The 20,943-nt window shown below is 36.6% G+C and overlaps 2 protein-coding genes across 3 annotated transcripts in view; both read right to left on the bottom strand.

Moving 5' to 3' along the window:
* LOC137393376 (prosaposin-like) overlaps positions 1-7,913 on the bottom strand; it is a 29,121-nt gene extending 21,208 nt beyond the window's left edge. Inside the window, exons 1-5 of one of the 2 annotated variants that reach the window (XM_068079906.1) lie at positions 7,383-7,913; positions 5,319-5,395; positions 2,769-2,917; positions 1,446-1,532; positions 1,272-1,337 (exon numbers count right to left, since the gene is read on the bottom strand). In XM_068079906.1, the coding sequence (XP_067936007.1) occupies positions 1,272-1,337; positions 1,446-1,532; positions 2,769-2,917; positions 5,319-5,370 (354 nt within the window). In that variant the 5' untranslated portion in view covers positions 5,371-5,395; positions 7,383-7,913. The remainder of the gene's footprint in view (positions 1-1,271; positions 1,338-1,445; positions 1,533-2,768; positions 2,918-5,318; positions 5,396-7,382) is intronic. The other variant, XM_068079905.1, reaches the window with a different exon arrangement.
* Positions 7,914-9,675: 1,762 nt separating this feature from the next.
* On the bottom strand, positions 9,676-12,451 carry LOC137394129 (streptococcal hemagglutinin-like). The gene is made up of 2 exons (XM_068080849.1): positions 12,390-12,451; positions 9,676-11,374 (listed from the first exon to the last, which is right to left on the bottom strand). The coding sequence occupies exons 1-2, from the start codon at positions 12,449-12,451 to the stop codon at positions 9,676-9,678; spliced, it is 1,761 nt and encodes a 586-aa protein (XP_067936950.1).
* Positions 12,452-20,943: the final 8,492 nt, after the last annotated feature.

The following is a 20,943-nucleotide window of genomic DNA, read 5'->3' as shown; positions in this document are numbered from 1 at the left end:
ATAAAACGAACAAATAATAAAACTTTAGTTGAAAGTTTGAAGTTTATTAAAATACATAGTAAAACATTCTTCAAGTATGTTTTTAGTATGCTAAATTCATATATATTAGATTCAACATTTATATTATACTCCTGTCTCGAAGGTAAGAACTCTCCACGTAGTACATTGTAATGTTATATTATCTTGCAAATCATAACCACAAAATGCACTAAAGTCATTATAGGTACCTATAGTTACTAAGTTTAACATGTTGTTCTGTTACTATTTTTAATGATGATGATTTTTACCATGCAGTGATTGCATTACATAATTACTACGGGTTTCTACACCACTCTATGTACGTCTACAGCCTACGATATTTTTGCATGCTAGTGTTTGCATGCGATTAGGCATGCCAATTTTTTCATGCCAACACTGAAACAAACTAAAATCATGTAACTGTATAAGCCTACCAAACAATTTTTCATTGAAATCGTGGCGAAATAGATTATATTTAGCCATTACCTGCTAATGCTTCTGCATTTACATTTAAACACCTTTATATTTTTATTTTTCATCCTAATTTATTTCAACAAAACGCTTCTTTCACGTTATGAAGTTTGAAAGTTTTAGTTGCTTGACAAAGTTTGAAAACCTTTACAGTTTTTTATTTTCTCCCGTAATGTTTTTCAACTACAAAAAATACTTTTCTCATGATATGTAGTTTGAAAGTTAGAATGGCAAATGTTGTATATGTTGTATATGTTGTATATGTTGTATATGTTGTATATGTTGCACGTGTTGTACATGTTGTATATGTTGTATATGTTGCACATGTTGCACGTGTTGTACATGTTGCACATGTTGTATATGTTGTATATGTTGTACGTGTTGTACATGTTGTATATGTTGTATATGTTGTGTATGTTGTATATGTTGTATATATTGTACATGTTGCACATGTTGCACATGTTGTATACGTTGTATACGCTGTGTACGCTGTATATGTTGTATACGCTGTATATGTTGTATGTGTTGTATGTGTGGTATATGTTGTATATGTTGTATGTGTTGTATGTTGTATATGTGGTATATTTAGTATATAAATCAATTTTCTATGCAAAGACTTTTTTATTACTCGGGCAACGCCGGGTAATACAGCTAGTGTACTATATACAATTAAAACAGACTTGTAAAAGTCTGTTTTAATATGAGTTTTAAGTTAATATGAGTTAATTATGAGTTAATATGAGTACTCATATGGTTTAATATGAGTAAAAGAAAATAATTACCTCATTGACCAGATAATCATCAGGTATAGTGGAGCATAGCATCTCAGCTTGTGTAAATATCTCTTCCTTTAAAAACAAGAGCAAACTTTCAAGTCATAAAATAATAGAAGTTTATGAATTCTTGCTCCTTAACACCAAAACGAAGCAATATGCAAAGATCAAGTTGTTCCATACCTGAGTCGAATTATCAGACAAAAATGCCTTGATATCTTTGACAAGTGTTTTGCACATATTGCAGGCTTGGTCATCCCCTACTTGCACCTACAAGCGTACATAGGGGCTGCTTTCAATTCAGTCAATAGGTTGATAAGAGTTTGATAGAATTTGCCTACGACTATTTGTTACGACTATTTGTTACGACAAGCGGTTTTTATCAAAGATCACAGAACCTGGAAGATAAAAAGTAACCGATAAAACTATTTTTTGTCAAATGCCTGCACAATGTATGATTGGTGGTTATGACCAAGTGAGAATTTTTTCACTACTATTCTGACAAAACCTTAGACAGCCAAGTGTCAACATGTTTCCTAAATTATCATCAGTTTACTAAGAGTAGCTTTTGATTACAAGTACAAGTTTAAATACATCTGCGCATTACAAACTCTAGCTAAGTTTCTGGCTTGCGTGTTGTACGTGTAAATATAAGTTTATATTCTTTAGCACAAGGCTACTTGAACTATTAAAAGTTGTGGCACTCCTCTTGTCTGGCCTATAGAATGTATATATTACTAGTTGAATGGTCTGCATATGCTTTTCCTGTAATACTGTTTGTGTGTCTGCCACTCGGTAGTACACTTATGTAATGCAGTCTAAGCAATTATTCGTGAAATAGGTCAATCACTTATCATTTGTCTCCTTTTGTCAGGAATTAAGTCAAATGAGATGTTAAATCAAAGCAAAATTGCTCAGAAGCCTTATGGCGTCTGAGGGCCTTGACAGAAGTTGTTGTCAAATCCAGTGCTGACCACTTATTGAATGCATTTCTTTCATGAGATTTTATTCTTTTGAGAATGACACACAAACCACTACAATGATTCACCAAACTTGTGTGGGTGCACATGCCTACATCATGTGGGTACACACACCACCACAGCATGTGGGTACACACACCACCACAGCATGTGGGTACACACACCACCACAGCATGTGGGTACACACACTCCTACAGCATGTGGGTACACACACCACCACCACCACCACGACCTAAACAACATCTACATACGATCTAAACAACATATACATATGACCTAAACAACATCTACATATGATCTAAACAACATATACATATGATCTAAACAACATATACATATGATCTCAACAACATCTACATATGACCTAAACAACATATACATATGACCTAAACAACATCTACATATGATCTAAACAACATCTACATATGACCTAAACAGCATATACATATGATCTAAACAACATCTACATATGATCTAAACAACATCTACATATGACCTAAACAACATATACATATACCACACCTACCTTACTCAAAGTCGGCTGCTCTGCATCCTTCCAGTTGTGCTCTAAGCAGTATTGCATGGCGTAACATTCTTTGGCTGTGAGAATGTTAGAGCACCAGTATGACGGGCCTAAAGAGCATCCTCTAGAGCTGAGGAGTGCTGCATTCACGTCTGCAACAGCATTACTCTAATTTTAATGTATTTGGATTGCAGGCTATGTCAGAAGTAATATCAATGACGGGAGACAACTACCTTATTAGAGAGATAACTTGTTTAAGTGGTTCAATCAATGAGATAGCTGTCTTATCTTAGTAATATTATTAATACCACAGACTTGGGGGCAATATAAAACTACTTGTGAAGTATACATTTAGATATCTAATACTCAACTTGATAACTACTAATTGTTGTAGGTAGAGTACGCCATACATAAACAGTTTACGACGTCATCTCCCAAGGTAAAACGAGCAAGTTTAAAAATGCTTTAGAGAATCTCTTATAGAAGATGTAAGGCCTCACTATAATCTCAAGTAAACCATGCCATCCACCCACAATCAGCACTCACCAGACGCTGTAAACAATCATGCGCATCGGTCATGTTCTGACATGCTATGTCATGTTCTGTGAGCTGGTAATCTATTTGTCATCTAGGGGCCTGTTTTATAACTAGTTTCATAATTCTTAGCTGACGCATATGATAAAGGGGCACCCAATGATCTGTGATAGACAGCGCCATCCTTGACAGCGCCATCCTTGACAGCGCCATCCTTGACAACTACACACTTTACATAAACACAAACTCCCTCTAATGAAAGGTGGGTGCAGCTCAGCTGATGTCTTCAAGTCATATCATAAAGGAAGTATTAATAACACAATTGCATCTGTTTGGTCAGAGAAGATGTTGATGAGATTTGATACTTGAGACCTAAAGATAGTTGCTGTACGACTTAGTTTAACCCTACATTAGCTAGTAGCCTTGGGTACTGTCAAGCGATTAGAACTCCCTCCGTAGAGGAGCATCTTTTAGATCAGCCATGTTCCCTGCATGGTTCTGTTTAATTCAGTAGAACTAGACTTGTGATAGTAAGTGATGCCACCTTCAGCATGACAAATAAACATCAACAACAACTTTATTGGTCTACAAACTTTACATATATGTACTTCAGTACTAAAGAGTCTATCATAAATAATTTGATATTAGTTATAGTACTATAGCCATAGTGATTATGTCACTGATAGTTTATACTGAAACAAAGAATAATATGTTGAAGCAGCTTTACAGATATGCATATATGTACATCTGTATAATTACATGTATGTTATACAGATATGCATGTATATCCATGTATACACATGTATCCATACATCCATGTATACATGTATACACATATTCATGTATAAACATGTATATACATGTATATCTAAATATGCATAGAGAGATACACATGTATATCTTTGTATATACATACATATATGTAATATGTATACATACATATACATGTGTATCTGTGAATGTATATACAAATATAAATGTACATTAACAGATAAATATATATGTATATCTCTATACGAACAAGTCTCTTTCCAGCTCTTGACAATTTCCCAAACACAAAACACATTGTAGATGATGATAATTTTGAAAATTGGGAAAAAATTATTGCTAATGTTTTGTGTTAAGTATTATCATTATATATATACACCGAACGGGTGCAACACACTTCGTCATAATTTAAATACAAATATAAATGGGTTTACATGAACATACAAATTAAAACATAACTATACTCCATAGGACAAACAAGCAAACCTGGTACCAGATCTAGCAGTTTGAAGGGAGAATTTTGTCCTATACATTAGTAATAAGAAGCCTCTTGGGGAGAGAATAGGGCATGCAGTACACTAGCTGAGCCAATGAATCACACAACTGAATATTAGTTTGTTATGGTCCCAAGTGGTTCATTCTCTTCTATTCACCCCTAAGAGCTCGACGAAAAAAAACACGTTTTAGGGGTGTTTTTTGGTGGCCAGACACAGAGTGTTTTCATGAAAAATGGTATGTTTTTAGTTTGGTGCGTGAATATCCCTTTTACACACAGTGGAAAGGGATATTAATGAGCAAAAAAGGGGCAATAGGCCTAGTCTGTGGTGATGAAGTGATAAGGGGTAGTTTTTATTAATGTGTAATTCAGTGGAAAGGGTGCATTGCATAACATCTCAGACCAGCCCTTGGGGATGAATAGGAGAGAGTGAACTCCCTGGGGCTATGGTCACAGTTGGCTTCCCTTGAAGTCAATTGTTGACTTGCATAGAACATGATGGTGGAGTATTTTTGGACTATCAGTGACTAGTAGTCAATGTATATTTTATGCACTCTATGCATTCATGGTAGCAGTCTACCGGATATAAACGATTGTAAGTGAAAATAATTTTTCAGTTGACAGTTCAACTAGCAAACTATGAAGCCTATGCTAGAATTAGAAGGCTTATTGCTCGCTTGTAATTTAATAACATTAAATTAAGGAATCCTTTTGGATACCTAAAACAGCTTTAAAAAGTCATTGTAGCATCTTACCTGATAGCAGCAGTGTGGCCACAACAACTGTAAATGTTGAAGGAAACATCATTGTTGTGACTTGCAACCTGCACAGCCTGTAACAACACCAGCATATGTCATTGATGGGAGTGAAACACTTTTATTATAGCCTTGAGCTGTCACCTTTTGAACTTCCTCGTTCTGTCGGATGATCGTTACCGTATTGGATTAAATGGCACTATTATATGACGACTGTTATGCGGCATCGAATGCAAATAAATAGTCTTTGTGATGATTGGTTGTGTAGTGTTTATTGGTTTGTGCCTTCTGGCATGCATCTCTCGGACTAGAGCTGAAGCTTTTATGCAGCTAACGTTCTAGATACAAGAAAGCTAAAATATAACTCCAAATTTCAAAATATTTAATGAATAACATATAAGAATAAGAATAGCAAGTAGAATAAAGATTTGTTTACAGGATGATTCATTGGTGTTGCTTCTTCTACGCCGACAAAGTTGGTTTGGTATAAAATATTGTTGTAGAAACGACTTTGTCAGGCCGCCAACGCAAGATCGATCAAATGTTGCATACTATGTTCTTCCATTTTTATGCTTGTCATTAATGGAGTGCATCATGGAATTGACCATTCATATATCGCAATGTCGAAAATATTGCAATGGCGAAAAAACAAGCAAATATAATGGATATCGATGTTGTATTTCATTGGCTAAAAAGGTGACCCAATTAGTATGGTTGTATTTGGAGTTGATTCAGTGTAAAGTCTTTACAAAGATTTATTACAAATCGTGAACAGACTAAAAACCATTTCAACTCCTTTCTCAGCATCAACACAACTCTAACAAATCACCCGGGTTTAAATCTGCCTTCCTGCAGATTCAGCTTCAACTGAAATATTTGCTAATCATTTACTCACAGCAACATCTCAAATACAAATACTGCTTACATATGATAATGTGGCCGACTAGAAGATAAAACACAAACATTCTACCAGACGAACTTGACATAGATTTCGATGAAGATAGCATTGAAGAACAGATATCAGATTCTGCATTAACAATTTAGAACCGTAACAGTTTGACTGTTAGCGATGGAGTAGATGACCCGCGAGTGATGTTATGGTAGGACAGTACTATGAACTATGAACAAATGAAGCCTCAGTGATATGTTCTCACAATGGTGTGTTTGTGAGTGCTGCAGGTTGTAGGAGATATCCGGAGACAAGTAGACTAACGATCAAACATGACATCTGGCTCTACCATAACCCCATAAAAGCGTGCATGCTTTTACTATGAGCAGAGTAGCCATAGCTCAACTACCCACTTTGCCAAGAGTAGCCTGGCTTTTGTTGTAGGTAATACAACATGTTGACATGAGGCCTACTTCTGCAGCCCTCTGACTCCTACTTTGTTTCAAGCAATATTCGATGTGAATTATAATCAAGCGTGTCCATGACTTGGCGCTGGCGCCACTTTACATCTGTTGTCTGGTAATTTTATCAATAGATTGAATTGACAAGACTGCACGAGTCATCATCCCTGCCACACCGAGATTCTGATAAAGTACTGCCTGAATTCCTAAGCAGCAGGCACGGGTAAAGCTTTTTGTCAAACTTGTCGAAATATTTCTAGTCTGCTATTAGACTTGATTTAGAGAAATCAGTGCCATATCGAACAAAATGAGAGGACAAGGCGGTCAATGATGTGCATGAATCATAGACGCAATGAGGAACATCTTGCAGTAACAAAATGCAAGCAACATGCTAGACCTGTGATGGAATGTCGGTGTAAATATACCATAACAACAGCGGAACAAGGTCATCTCAACAAGGTCATCTCAACAAGGTCATCTCAACAAGGTCATCTCAACAAGGTCATCTCGATGTAAATCATTTCATCACAGTCATGAGCAGTGGCTGGAAATACTGTGGGTGCTCATATACCAGATTGTCAAGACTGAGTTTGCATGGTCATAGAGACAAAGATGTTTGCATGTCTAGCCAGAGATAGTATTTACTTTTACATGGAAATAGTACATACCTTTGCTTAGGGATAGTACTTACTTCTCCTTATAGATAGTATTTACCTGAACTGTAGAAATGTATATCTTTTAACTGTTGGAATGCTTCACCTTCTACTGTGAGCCTACAAAATCAGTTACTAGCTTTCAGTAGAGACGCTCTTTGAAAGCTTTGTATTGCATTCGAGCACGCTTCACTGATTTATACAAACTACTAAATCGTTTGCCTTTAAACTTTCCTAGTACGAGCCTATGTGTGCCTGTTTACTCATTCACTGCAGTCAGTCGTATCGTGTTTGACTGTCAGAAAAGACGCCGGCAAAAGACTACACTAGAAGTAGCTGTTTTTGTCTTATCAACAATTTTTTCACTTTATAATATTTTTTCTAGACATACATTTGTGGATAATTTATGAACCATATACTGGCACTATCGAATAGTAGCCAAACAATATTAAACCTCTGCGTGCTTTAATTAATGAATGTACACTTTTGACATTCTTTATTTTTATAAACTTTGCATGTTTCGAGGTCCAGAAAGTTATTGTGCAATAACAACACAAGATGGTTCCATTTTATTCCTACTTATTCTTGCAATAAATCAGCTACAGTTTTTCTATTCATCTTGTGTGGAAATATTTCCTCAAATATTTCCTATCCCTCTTTGAAGCACTTAATTCGCACTCCGCTAATAGTAAGGTAATGAACCTGACAGTGCATGAGCTAGAGAAGATGTGGTATGGCCATATGAATAACTAATATGGTATGGCCATATGAATAACTAATATGGTATGGCCATATGAATACCTAGCATGGTATGACCGCATGAATACCTAGCATGGTATGACTATATGAATAACTAATATGGTATGGCCATATGAATACCTAGCATGGTATGACCATATGAATACCTAGCATGGTATGACCATATGAATAACTAATATGGTATGGCCGTATGAATAACTACTATGGTATGACCATATGAATAACTAATATGGTATGGCCATATGAATAACTACTATGGTATGGTCATATGAATAACTACTATGGTATGGCCATATGAATACCTAGCATGGTATGACCGCATGAATACCTAGCATGGTATGACCATATGAATAACTAATATGGTATGGCCATATGAATAACTAATATGGTTTGGCCATATGAATACCTAGCATGGTATGACCGCATGAATACCTAGCATGGTATGACCATATGAATAACTAATATGGTATGACCATATGAATAACTAATATGGTATGGCCGTATGAATAACTACTATGGTATGACCATATGAATAACTAATATGGTATGACCATATGAATAACTAATATGGTATGGCCATATGAATAACTACTATGGTATGGTCATATGAATAACTACTATGGTATGACCATATGAATACCTAGCATGGTATGACCATATGAATAACTACTATGGTATGAACATATGAATAACTAATATGGTATGACCATATGAATAACTACTATGGTATGACCATATGAATAACTACTAATGGTAGAATTAAATTGGATGCGCATATATTTATTACAGCGTATGAAGAATATGTTTATTATAGAGTATTATGACCGATAAGCTTTTTACGGAAGCTCCATAAACACAAATATTTCTGAATATAATTATCTATTTTAGCAGCTAAAGTAGAGATCACTTAACACCACTATCAGTGCCCGTATGCTGTGCTTAAGCTGAGTTATAAAGAATACAAGAGTACAAGCAAGGCTCTTAACACTCTACACAGTTCTTCATTGAGTCCATATTTTGTAGTCTAAAACAATAATGGGTCTAAATTTTATGTTGGATTTGCCACTTTGCCAAATCGAAAGGAGCAAATAAAACTTCACTTCATTTTAATTACTATCTTACAACCTTCAAAATGCTTCCATGAGTTGAATTACACATAAAAAACTACATGTATATGCTGGTTAGGCTAACTTTGGTAAACTCATCTCTCGTGACTTCTGGGAGAATTCACCAACTTGAAATATTAGGGTGAGCACAGCAAAGCAATAGAGGACAAATCATACCTAAGCTCTATGCATCAATTTTTCTAATTTTCTCAATTATAATGTTAATTGTGGAAGCAGGTTATGACAGGACGACATCGCAATGGTTCACAAAGGACTGGTATGGTAATATTGCATTACGATGCATATTATTCACAACAGACTATCCGAAGAGCTGCTGTGATTTCTCAGTTAAAAGAAGAAGAGCACTCGGGGTAGGGGGTCCTATATTTAGCATGAAAAAGACAGTATGGACAGTAACAAATGGCAGAGGTTGGTAGAAATCAAGCAAGTTAGGGATTGAGAATTAAACCGAAAAAGAAGGAGGCATTACTACGCTGACAGACTGCTGTAACGGTGCTGACAGACTGCTGTAACGGTGCTGATAGACTGTTGCGACGGTACTGACAGACTGTTGTGACGGTGCTGGCAGACTGTTGTGACGGTGCTGATAGACTGTTGTGACGGTGCTGACAGACTGTTGTGACGGTGCTGATAGACTGTTGTGACGGTACTGACAGACTGTTGTGACGGTGCTGACAGACTGTTGTGACGGTGCTGGCAGACTGTTGTGACGGGGCTGACAGACTGCTGTGACAGTGCTGACAGATTGCTGTGATGGTGCTGACAGACTGTTGTGACGATGCTGACAGACTGCTGTGACAGTGCTGACAGACTGCTGTGATGGTGCTGACAGACTGTTGTGACGGTGCTGACAAACTGCTGTGACGGTGCTGATAGACTGCTGTAACGGTGCTGATAGACTGCTGTGACGGTGCTGACAGACTGCTGTGACAGTACTGACAGATTGCTGTGATGGTGCTGACAGACTGTTGTGACGGTGCTGACAGACTGCTGTGACGGTACTAACAGACTGCTGTAACGGTGCTGACAGACTGTTCGGACGGTGCTGACAGACTGTTGTGGCGGTGCTGATAGACTGTTGTAACAGTGCTGACAGACTTCTGTGACTGTACTGACAGACTGCTGTGACGGTGCTGACTGACTGTTGTGACGGTGCTGACAGACTGCTGTAACGGTGCTGATAGACTGTTGTGACGGTACTGACAGACTGTTGTGACGGGGCTGACAGACTGCTGTGACAGTGCTGACAGACTGCTGTGATGGTGCTGACAGACTGTTGTGACGGTGCTGACAAACTGCTGTGACGGTGCTGATAGACTGCTGTAACGGTGCTGATAGACTGCTGTGACGGTGCTGACAGACTGCTGTGACAGTACTGACAAACCGCTGTGACGGTGCTGACAGACTGTTGTGATGGTGCTGACAGACTGCTGTGACGGTACTAACAGACTGCTGTAACGGTGCTGACAGACTGTTCGGACGGTGCTGACAGACTGCTGTAATGGTGCTGATAGACTGTTGTGACGGTACTGACAGACTGTTGTGACGGGGCTGACAGACTACTGTGACAGTGCTGACAGACTGCTGTGATGGTGCTGACAGACTGTTGTGACGGTGCTGACAAACTGCTGTGACGGTGCTGATAGACTGCTGTAACGGTGCTGATAGACTGCTGTGACGGTGCTGACAGACTGCTGTGACAGTACTGACAAACCGCTGTGACGGTGCTGACAGACTGCTGTGATGGTGCTGACAGACTGCTGTGACGGTACTAACAGACTGCTGTAACGGTGCTGACAGACTGTTCGGACGGTGCTGACAGACTGTTGTGGCGGCGCTGATAGACTGCTGTAACAGTGCTGACAGACTTCTGTGACTGTACTGACAGACTGCTGTGACGGTGCTGACTGAATGTTGTGACGGTGCTGACAGACTGCTGTAATGGTGCTGACGGTAATGGTGATGGTAATGGTAATGGTGCTGACTGACTGTTGTGGCGGTGCTGACAGACTGCTGAGACGGTGCTGATAGACCGCTGTGATGGTGCTGACAGACTGCTGTGACAGTGCTGGCAGACCGCTGTGACGGTGCTGACAGACTGCTGTGACAGTGCTGATGACTGAAGAAAGAGTCTACGTGCTTATCGCTGTTATGGCAGGAGTCAAATCTGTACAAGGTGATCTTAGAGTGTTAGCATAAAAAGTGTAGGTTGAGTTTTTCTAAAACCAGACCTTTCAAAATACAATGTAGGTGTGTAGGTTGTTAACCAACTACCCTTGTATAGTATAGTATAGTAGTATGAATAAACTCGCAGAATTGAATCAATAATTGGTTCGATATTGTCAGTTTTTGGCTTTAACTGTTATCAGGCTGAACATCAAATATCAGAATTCACTTCATCGATGTGTGCTGCCAAAAAGGTCAAAATAGTGCCTGTCAATTAGGTCTGCTGCCATAAAAGGTCAAATATAAAGGTTTCCGTCTTTTGATACTGCCGAAGCCCTCTTTGCTCCTCCACACTGTCAACGGCTCTCTGAACCTGAATGATGAGATATAATGAGCAATCCTATTGTTTGATTCTTTACATTATAGTTTTTCTTAATGTTAAATTTTTGCTTAATATAACAAAGTTCAGGAATTTTCATTTGGTTTGATCTTACCTTCAGTTCACTGGCCAATGCCAACCAAAGCAAATCAGGCTGAGCAAAAAATAGAATTATTATGCCATGGTATTAAAAAAGAAATGCTTATGAAACAAGGATGTTCTAGATATAGGAAGAATAAGGTGTTCATGTCTGGTGAGCTCAGTGGCTGGTATTTATGGAGGACAGCTTTACCTATATAGCACTAAATTATAAGTATTGTGATGGATATATGTGATAAGAAACTATCACATATACCCATAGATATATATACCTATATATATCTATATATATATATATCTATATATATATATATCTATATATATATATATATATATATCTATATATATATATATATCTATATATATATATCTATATATATATATATATATATATATATCTATGCATATACCCAACTACCCACCGTATGGTAGGTAGTTGGGTATATGTGATAAAAAACTATCACATATACCCAACTACCCACCGTATGGTAGGTAGTTGGGTATATGTGATAAGAAACTATCACATATACCCAACTACCCACCGTATGGGTAGTTGGGTAAGGCGTCCAATAGTTGATCCCACTTCCCCATATGATGCATCACTTCAACACATAGTTTTTGTAGCCTTTCTAGCTGATAAAAATGTAAACTGCGAATAAATAACTATATATATATATATATAGTTAGATAAATATACAAGGAGCTGTCGACGACAAGATGAACGACACTCTGCTTTCGTAAAACGATGACAGGCTTTTAGGTTTTATGCCGAATTTTTGGGAACAGATTAAGGCATGAATGGTTTGTCTATTCTGGGACATTACATACTATATATATCATATATCACATACTCAACATGATTAGAAACGTGTAAATGTTTACCATATTGCACACAAAGTAATTTTACTAAATGACTTTGTTCTATATTTGCATTGGTTATCTTGGTTGGTTTATGATTAAATCATAAATGAAATGACATTTTATGAAATGACTGAAAGTGAAAGTGATGGTTACTTTTCAGTGTTAAGAAACGTTGTATGGTTAATAGTTAATTAACGCTGTATGGTTACACTATGTGCGTTGTAACTACCGCTGCATGGCTGGCAATTAACTGAAGGAGTTGCTGTTATTGGATAATGATAAGGATACTGTTGTTTTGGTAGATTTAGTAGATTCAGGATGTTGTATAATGGGGTGACTTCAGCATATTTGATAAATTTTTGGTCATTGGTTTTAGGTCGTGAACAAATACATTCCATACTAGTGGTCTTATTATGGTACATCAAGGATACATACTAGTGGTCCTATTATGGTACATCAGGGATCCATACTAGTGGTCCTATTATGGTGCATCAGGGATACATACTAGTGGTCCTATTATGGTACAGCAGGGATACATACTAGTGGTCCTATTATGGTACATCAGGGATCCATATTAGTGGTCCTATTACGGTACATCAGGGATACATACTAGTGGTTCTATTATAGTACATCAGGGATACATACTAGTGGTCCTATTATGGTACATCAGGGATACATACTAGTGATCCTATTATGGTACATCAGGGATACATACTAGTGGTCCTATTACGGTACATCAGGGATACATACTAGTGGTTCTATTATGGTACATCAAGGATACATACTAGTGGTCCTATTATGGTACATCAGGGATACATACTAGTGGTCATATTATGGTACATCAGGGATCCATATTAGTGGTCCTATTACGGTACATCAGGGATACATACTAGTGGTCATATTATGGTGCATCAAGGATACATACTAGTGGTCCTATTATGGTACATCAGGGATACATACTAGTGGTATTATTATGGTACATCAGGGATACATACTAGTGGTCCTATTATGGTACATCAAGGATACATACTAGTGGTTCTATTATGGTACATCAAGGATACATACTAGTGGTTCTATTATGGTACATCAAGGATACATACTAGTGGTCATATTATGGTACATCAGGGATACATACTAGTGGTATTATTATGGTACATCAAGGATACATACTAGTGGTCCTATTATGGTACATCAGGGATACATACTAGTGGTCATATTATGGTACATCAGGGATCCATATTAGTGGTCCTATTACGGTACATCAGGGATACATACTAGTGGTCCTATTATGGTACATCAAGGATACATACTAGTGGTTCTATTATGGTACATCAGGGATCCATATTAGTGGTCCTAATACGGTACATCAGGGATCCATATTAGTGGTCCTATTACGGTACATCAGGGATACATACTAGTGGTCCTATTATGGTACATCAAGGATACATACTAGTGGTCCTATTATGGTACATCAGGGATACATACTAGTGGTCCTATTACGGTACATCAGGGATACATACTAGTGGTCCTATTATGGTACATCAGGGATACATACTAGTGGTCCTATTATGGTACATCAGGGATACATACTAGTGGTCATATTATGGTACATCAGGGATACATACTAGTGGTCCTATTATGGTACATCAAGGATACATACTAGTGGTTCTATTATGGTACATCAGGGATCCATATTAGTGGTCCTATTATGGTACATCAAGGATACATACTAGTGGTTCTATTATGGTACATCAGGGATCCATATTAGTGGTCCTATTATGGTACATCAGGGATAGTAGTAAACTTTATACATGTTTAGTGTTGTCAAGCTTTATTATATCATTGTATGACTTAGCGGTTTTCGTTACATACTGTAGGTAGTTAAAAAGAACCAAATTGTACTATATGATGGGATGTTTTACAGAGCTGTAGTGAAACCTTGAATATTCGAATTATGCTGGATTACATGGTATAATTAATTGCTGCAACCATCCACATAATATGTATTACTATATTAAATAAATACAGATTTAGGTTTGTCCACTTTTGTTGATGAAGACTGAAGATAACTCTAACTTTTGTCTAAAGATATTTAACTTAATCTCTGCTGCTCTAGACAATTTACATGTACAACAAATATTAATAATTGCCTTTTTACACTCTTTACTGATTGTGCAAAATGTAATATCTGTCATCATAAACAAGAAAGTATATATCAATGTTTCAATACAGAAGGTTGTTGTAGGCAAAAATAGGAAAGACGGAAAATGATAGAAAAGCCTCTGGCCCTCAAAGACATCTATTACGTCCAATCAGAAGTCCTGATATAGGCTGAAAATGTCAGGCACCATAAGTTTAAATGGTTACCCACATCAAATTTTCAAAATTTTTATCAGAGAGTGTAGATATTTCTCGATCATTTGAGATTTTGTTGATTGGTTTGGTGGTCTGGGCTGCCAGGATGTTTGGTGGTCTGGGCTGCCAGGATGTTTGAAGATTAAAATTGACAAAACTTGATCGCAGTTTAAATGCTCAGAAAAAAAGACTTGTTTAGTCTTTTCAAGAAATTTGTCTGTAGCCGTACATATTTTTATATGTGACAAATATACGGTCTTATCAGAAGCAGTCACTTGTGTTTGCATAGCGTTTAGAGTAAAACATTGGGAAAAATTCTAACCAACCCACATTAAACCATTTTAAAAATCTATAGCGATGTACCTAAAGCTATGTTTGAAATTTTATTCCAACAATCATGAGCAATTACAAAATAAAACATATGTCCATAGAGACGCGTAACCCGGTAACTTGAATGCAATAGTTCATGTCATAACGAGTGGGACAAACAGCAAGTGCAACTATTGATATCATTTTTGGAGAAGTATTGTTTTATCAGCAGCAGTTGTTGCTGCTGATATCAGCAGCAACTGCAATCAAGTTTTGTCGATTTTAATCTTCAAACATCCTAACATTCAGATCACCTAGAGCCACAAACAAAACCTGCAAGATGTCTATACTTATTGATAACATTTCAAAATGTTTAAACTAGAGGATATTGAAGCTGCTACCACACTGCTGTAAAAAGTTAAGGTCTTGCATCCTTCTAAGAATAGAGAAAGAGATCAACCATATTTACTTATTAACCAGAAAGGTTGGTTAATCAGGCGCTACCTAATTCAGTACTAACAATATACTAACTTAGTCATAACAATATAGTAACTTACTCATAACAATATACTAACTTACTCATAACAATATACTAACTTACTCACAACAATATACTAACTTATTCATAACAATATACTAACTTAGTCATAACAATATACTAACTTACTCATAACAATATACTAACTTAGTCATAACAATATACTAACTTAGTCATAACAATATACTAACTTACTCACAACAATATACTAACTTACTCATAACAATATACTAACTTAGTCATAACAATATACTAACTTAGTCATAACAATATACTAACTTACTCATAACAATATACTAACTTAGTCATAACAATATACTAACTTACTCACAACAATATACTAACTTACTCATAACAATATACTAACTTAGTCATAACAATATACTAACTTAGTCATAACAATATACTAACTTAGTCATAACAATATACTAACTTACTCATAACAATATACTAACTTACTCACAACAATATACTAACTTACTCATAACAATATACTAACTTGGTCATAACAATATACTAACTTAGTCATAACAATATACTAACTTAGTCATAACAATATATTTTAGTATGAACACAATTTTAAGCTCATCTGAGAACTTTAACTCATTATTTAAGCTGTTACAAGATTTCTAAAGTTAACTTTCTATTTTAATAGTTTGCTTGGTGGTCTTTTGAAATAACTATTTATGTAATAACAAACATAAACGAGATAATTTCTGACCTTTTAGATTAATGAAAGTGAAACTTCTTTGTATATCTACAGCGGTGGTTGTAGTTATAGGAACACTTGAAATAAACGTGGTCTTTGTTAACAATTGATAGTTTGGTAAGTATTTATTATATAAATTATGGCTACATGTTTATCAATGGAAAGCTAAGGATGTTCTACACATGAATATAATTAAATATACACTGATACTTGCCTTTGCAGCCTGGTTTTGCGGTAACATAGCGGTATCTGCACTTTATGACAAAAAATTCAATAAAAACTAAGCTTATACCTATTTGTCTTCAAAATCAGCCAAATATGACATGGTTGACAGGTTGTTGAACAGACGTATACATGTAGCTATATGGTTGTTGAACAGACGTATACGTGTAGCTATATGGTTGTTGAACAGACGTATACGTGTAGCTATATATGGTTGTTAAACAGACGTATACATGTAGCTATATGGTTGTTGAACAAACGTATACATGTAGCTATATGGTTGTTGAACAAACGTATACCTGTTGAGGTATGTCCTGTTTCTTTCCCTGTAGCTGAAGGATTACTACTGAAATATGCTCTGTGATATCAGCTAGAAATGCAATATCAGTGATCCAGAATTGATCTTTGAACCCATCACACTCATGACCCTTGTTTCTCATAAATTAATCTCTGGTAGCAGACTGTTAAACCTTCACAGTGTTTTAGCACTGCTGAGCCACCTGACTTTACAATAAAATGCTACCTTTTTGTATTCACATTCTATCTCCTCAAGCATAATTTTAAATTGGCGATGGTTCAATGCTCGTGATCAAATTAAGTGAACAGTGGATACAACCAGACCCATAACATGATCCATCCTCAGAGTTTGCGCTGCTAAGTTTTCTTGATGTATGACACAATGGTACACCACGAGAGGAACATCCTAGCAGTGAGAGCTGAGCAAAAGACCTATTAGTCCAGCGGTTTTTCCTGCCATTGCAGGTTCTCCGTCAGTACAAATGTCAAACATCTTCTCCAGTGGTAGGCTGAACTCAGCAAGTTCCTTTTAAAGACTATCATAGACATATTTTCCAGTTGTTGTGCCATGAAGTCTACTCATTGTTAGCAAATCCTCAGTAACATTGAACTCATTATCAATGCTTGTATCATAATTACAAGATGAGAAGTGTCAGACAGATCTGTGCTCTCATCTAATGCTATGCTGAAATAGACAGACTTTTTAGTCTGGGCTTTCATTGTACCCTCAATGTCCTTACTCAGATTTTCCACTCTTCTTGCAATGGTGTTTCTTGACAGAGCAACACTTTCTAAATTACTCTTTTTATCAGGGCAGAATTCATCCGCAAACACTGCGAGTGCCTAAAAATAATAAATAAATAAAAATAAATGGAATTGATAGTTACTAAAATATAATAACAATGGCAATGGCAAACCACACAGACTTTTGTTGAAATTTTCATTTTAGCTTTATGTATATCAGGCTATGCAAGGAGTTATGCTTGCCTCTGTTTTTAAGGCCTACAACTCCACACCTATAGTTGTTTTATGCAACTCTCTTATCTGACATAAATTTAAAAAAATGTTTACCTCTTTAGTAAATTCTCCATGTTGAAATGGTAGTGGTCGTTGGACCACTTAGTTGAGCAATACGTATCTAGCATCCAGCAAGCTGCAGAACATTCCCCAGCTCAGATTGGGGATTCCGGTTTGAGATGTTCAATCAACTAATAGAAATAAAGGCTGTAAGGGAATTTTCAAAAAGCAGATAGAGAATTTAAAGTTTTCAATAATATTAGTTGGTGCATTTTTATGCGCACTACCCATAGCTTCGGTGTTTGCTGAAACCTAAGAACAAAGATAAACTGGTAAAATTTTTTTGAAATATGCTGGCCTTCGGGGGCCACAAAAAACCAAGCCGATGGCCGGATGCGGCTCCAGGGCTGCTTGTTGGACATGCCTGACATGTCTTGTTGGACATGCCTGACATGTCTTGTTGGACATGCCTGACATGTCTTGTTGGACATGCCTGACATGTCTGATATAAAGAATACCTGACAGATTGCGCACAAAGAACTTCTGCAAATTTCATATACTTAGAGAATAGAGTGAGATTACACTGTCACAATGATATTAGAATAACCTAATCAGATAAAATAAGTGCCCAATACATGAACATAAATTATATTTTATCAGAATACTTTTGGTGGCAAAGTGTGAACATTACTTGCTTCTCATATATGGATTGTATGGCTGTTCTGAGATAATAAAATAGTGAGTTTATGTCATAAATGACAAAGAACATGACAAAGTTGTTTCACATTTACTATCACCACTATAATATTGTTGGTTGAACAGAATCATGTAAAAAGAGAAGAGATTATCAATGGCATGCTAAACCATTGATAGCTTTTCAAGTTATAATAATAATTGATTATAACTTGAAAAGCTATCAATACTTTGAAGAGTTGTCAGTTATTGTTAATACTTTCCAACTTGTATAAAGCATTTTTAGAAAGGTGAAACAGTCAAATTTTTAATATGCCTTCTGTTATAATTTGTAACTATCATGCTACGCAAACAAGATTTTTAGGTTTCATAAAATGGTTTGACTTGAAAAACAATAAATACTTGTTGGTTATGCCACTGAAATACATATGCTACTCTTATTTGGAGTTTATTGCTGCATTTTTCTGCTTTAGCTCACTGTTTCAGTATACCTCCAAGCTTGTATACTAGATTAGTTTAGTTTAAAATATATGTTACTATATGACACGATACAATCTAATATGGTACAGTGCAATGCAGTACAGTAAGATACAATTTTACTATGACATAATGCAAGGTTTGATACACAAATAACAAAATAAGCATGAAGTATTATTTAGTGTATTATAGTGTAATTTTACAAATACCTTTAGGTTGGTTATTGAAGAAAAATTCACCAGCAGAAACATAAAACTATGAACATAAGCGAGTAAGGCTTGAAACCAATGTAGTTCATTGCCAGAGGCCATCATGATTAGCAAAGTGGTCTTTTAACAGGCTCTACATTCTTGAAGTTTTCTTCTCTCGCTTACAAACTATATTTTTGTTATTCCCTACAATATTCCTACAACTAGTACCCTAGAAGCCTAGTGTGGTGTGAGAGATTGTCAAGTGTATTAACTATACCTATAATTATTCAGAAATCCGAATGAATCGGGGCGGTTGTTGAGTGATGGACTATCATGTCGAAAGCTATGAGTTTGAACACCGAATGAATTGGGGCAGTTGTTGCGTGATGGACTATCATGTCGAAAGCTATGAGTTTGAACACCGAATGAATCGGGGCAGTTGTTGAGTGATGGACTATCATGTCGAAAGCTATGAGTTTGAACACCGAATGAATCGGGGCAGTTGTTGAGTAATGGACTATCATGTCGAAAGCTACGAGTTTGAACACCGAATGAATCGGGGCAGTTGTTGAGTAATGGACTATCATGTTGAAAGCTACGAGTTTAAACACCGAATGAATCGGGGTGGTTGTTGAGTAATGGACTATCATGTTGAAAGCTACGAGTTTGAACACCAAATGAATCGGGGCGGTTGTTGAGTAATGGACTATCATGTTGAAAGCTACGAGTTTGAACACCGAATGAATCGGGGCGGTTGTTGAGTGATGGACTATCATGTTGAAAGCTATGAGTTTGAACACCGAATGATAAAATATTTTTCCCAACCTCCACCTGTGGCTTCGGACAGATGGACAGACAGACGGACGGACACAGCTTTCATTGTAGCAAAGATTTGAATCATGGCATAATTAACTAATCTACAAACAGTGATCACTACCTCAGAGTTTCAATTTTCTTAGCCTTACATAGAGGAGACTTAGTCTGGTGGCCACAGGGCATTATCGTGTCAACAGGTGGCAGAAGATGGGCCAAAATGCCTTGTGGCCACCAGACTAACTCTATCTTTAATTCTGCATGAGCTCAATGAAAGACCAAGTCTATACCACCACATGAAGGAACAACTGCAGAACTTCAACATTGACTATTAAACAAACGCGTACTGTTGCGCCTTTTGGCTTGACATCACTAATGCTAGTCAAAATGTTGTTCTCCAAATCATTGACAAAACAGACCATATCATCTTAAAGATCTTAAGATCAAAGAATATCAAAGCGACGGTCAATTAATGGGTGTCGCTCTATTTTTCAACCCTTCTCCTATAATAGTGGCGTTGAATTACAGATGACTTTCAAACAAAGGTGGCATTCAAATAGGATTTTACAGTATATTGAGGTATATTAAACTAAATACCTATAGATACATG

The sequence above is a fragment of the Watersipora subatra genome, chromosome 4, assembly GCF_963576615.1.
Source record: "Watersipora subatra chromosome 4, tzWatSuba1.1, whole genome shotgun sequence".
In the NCBI taxonomy this organism is placed as follows: domain Eukaryota; kingdom Metazoa; phylum Bryozoa; class Gymnolaemata; order Cheilostomatida; family Watersiporidae; genus Watersipora; species Watersipora subatra.
Note: the sequence above shows the minus strand (reverse complement) of the source record. Positions and strands in the feature narration are given on the sequence as shown.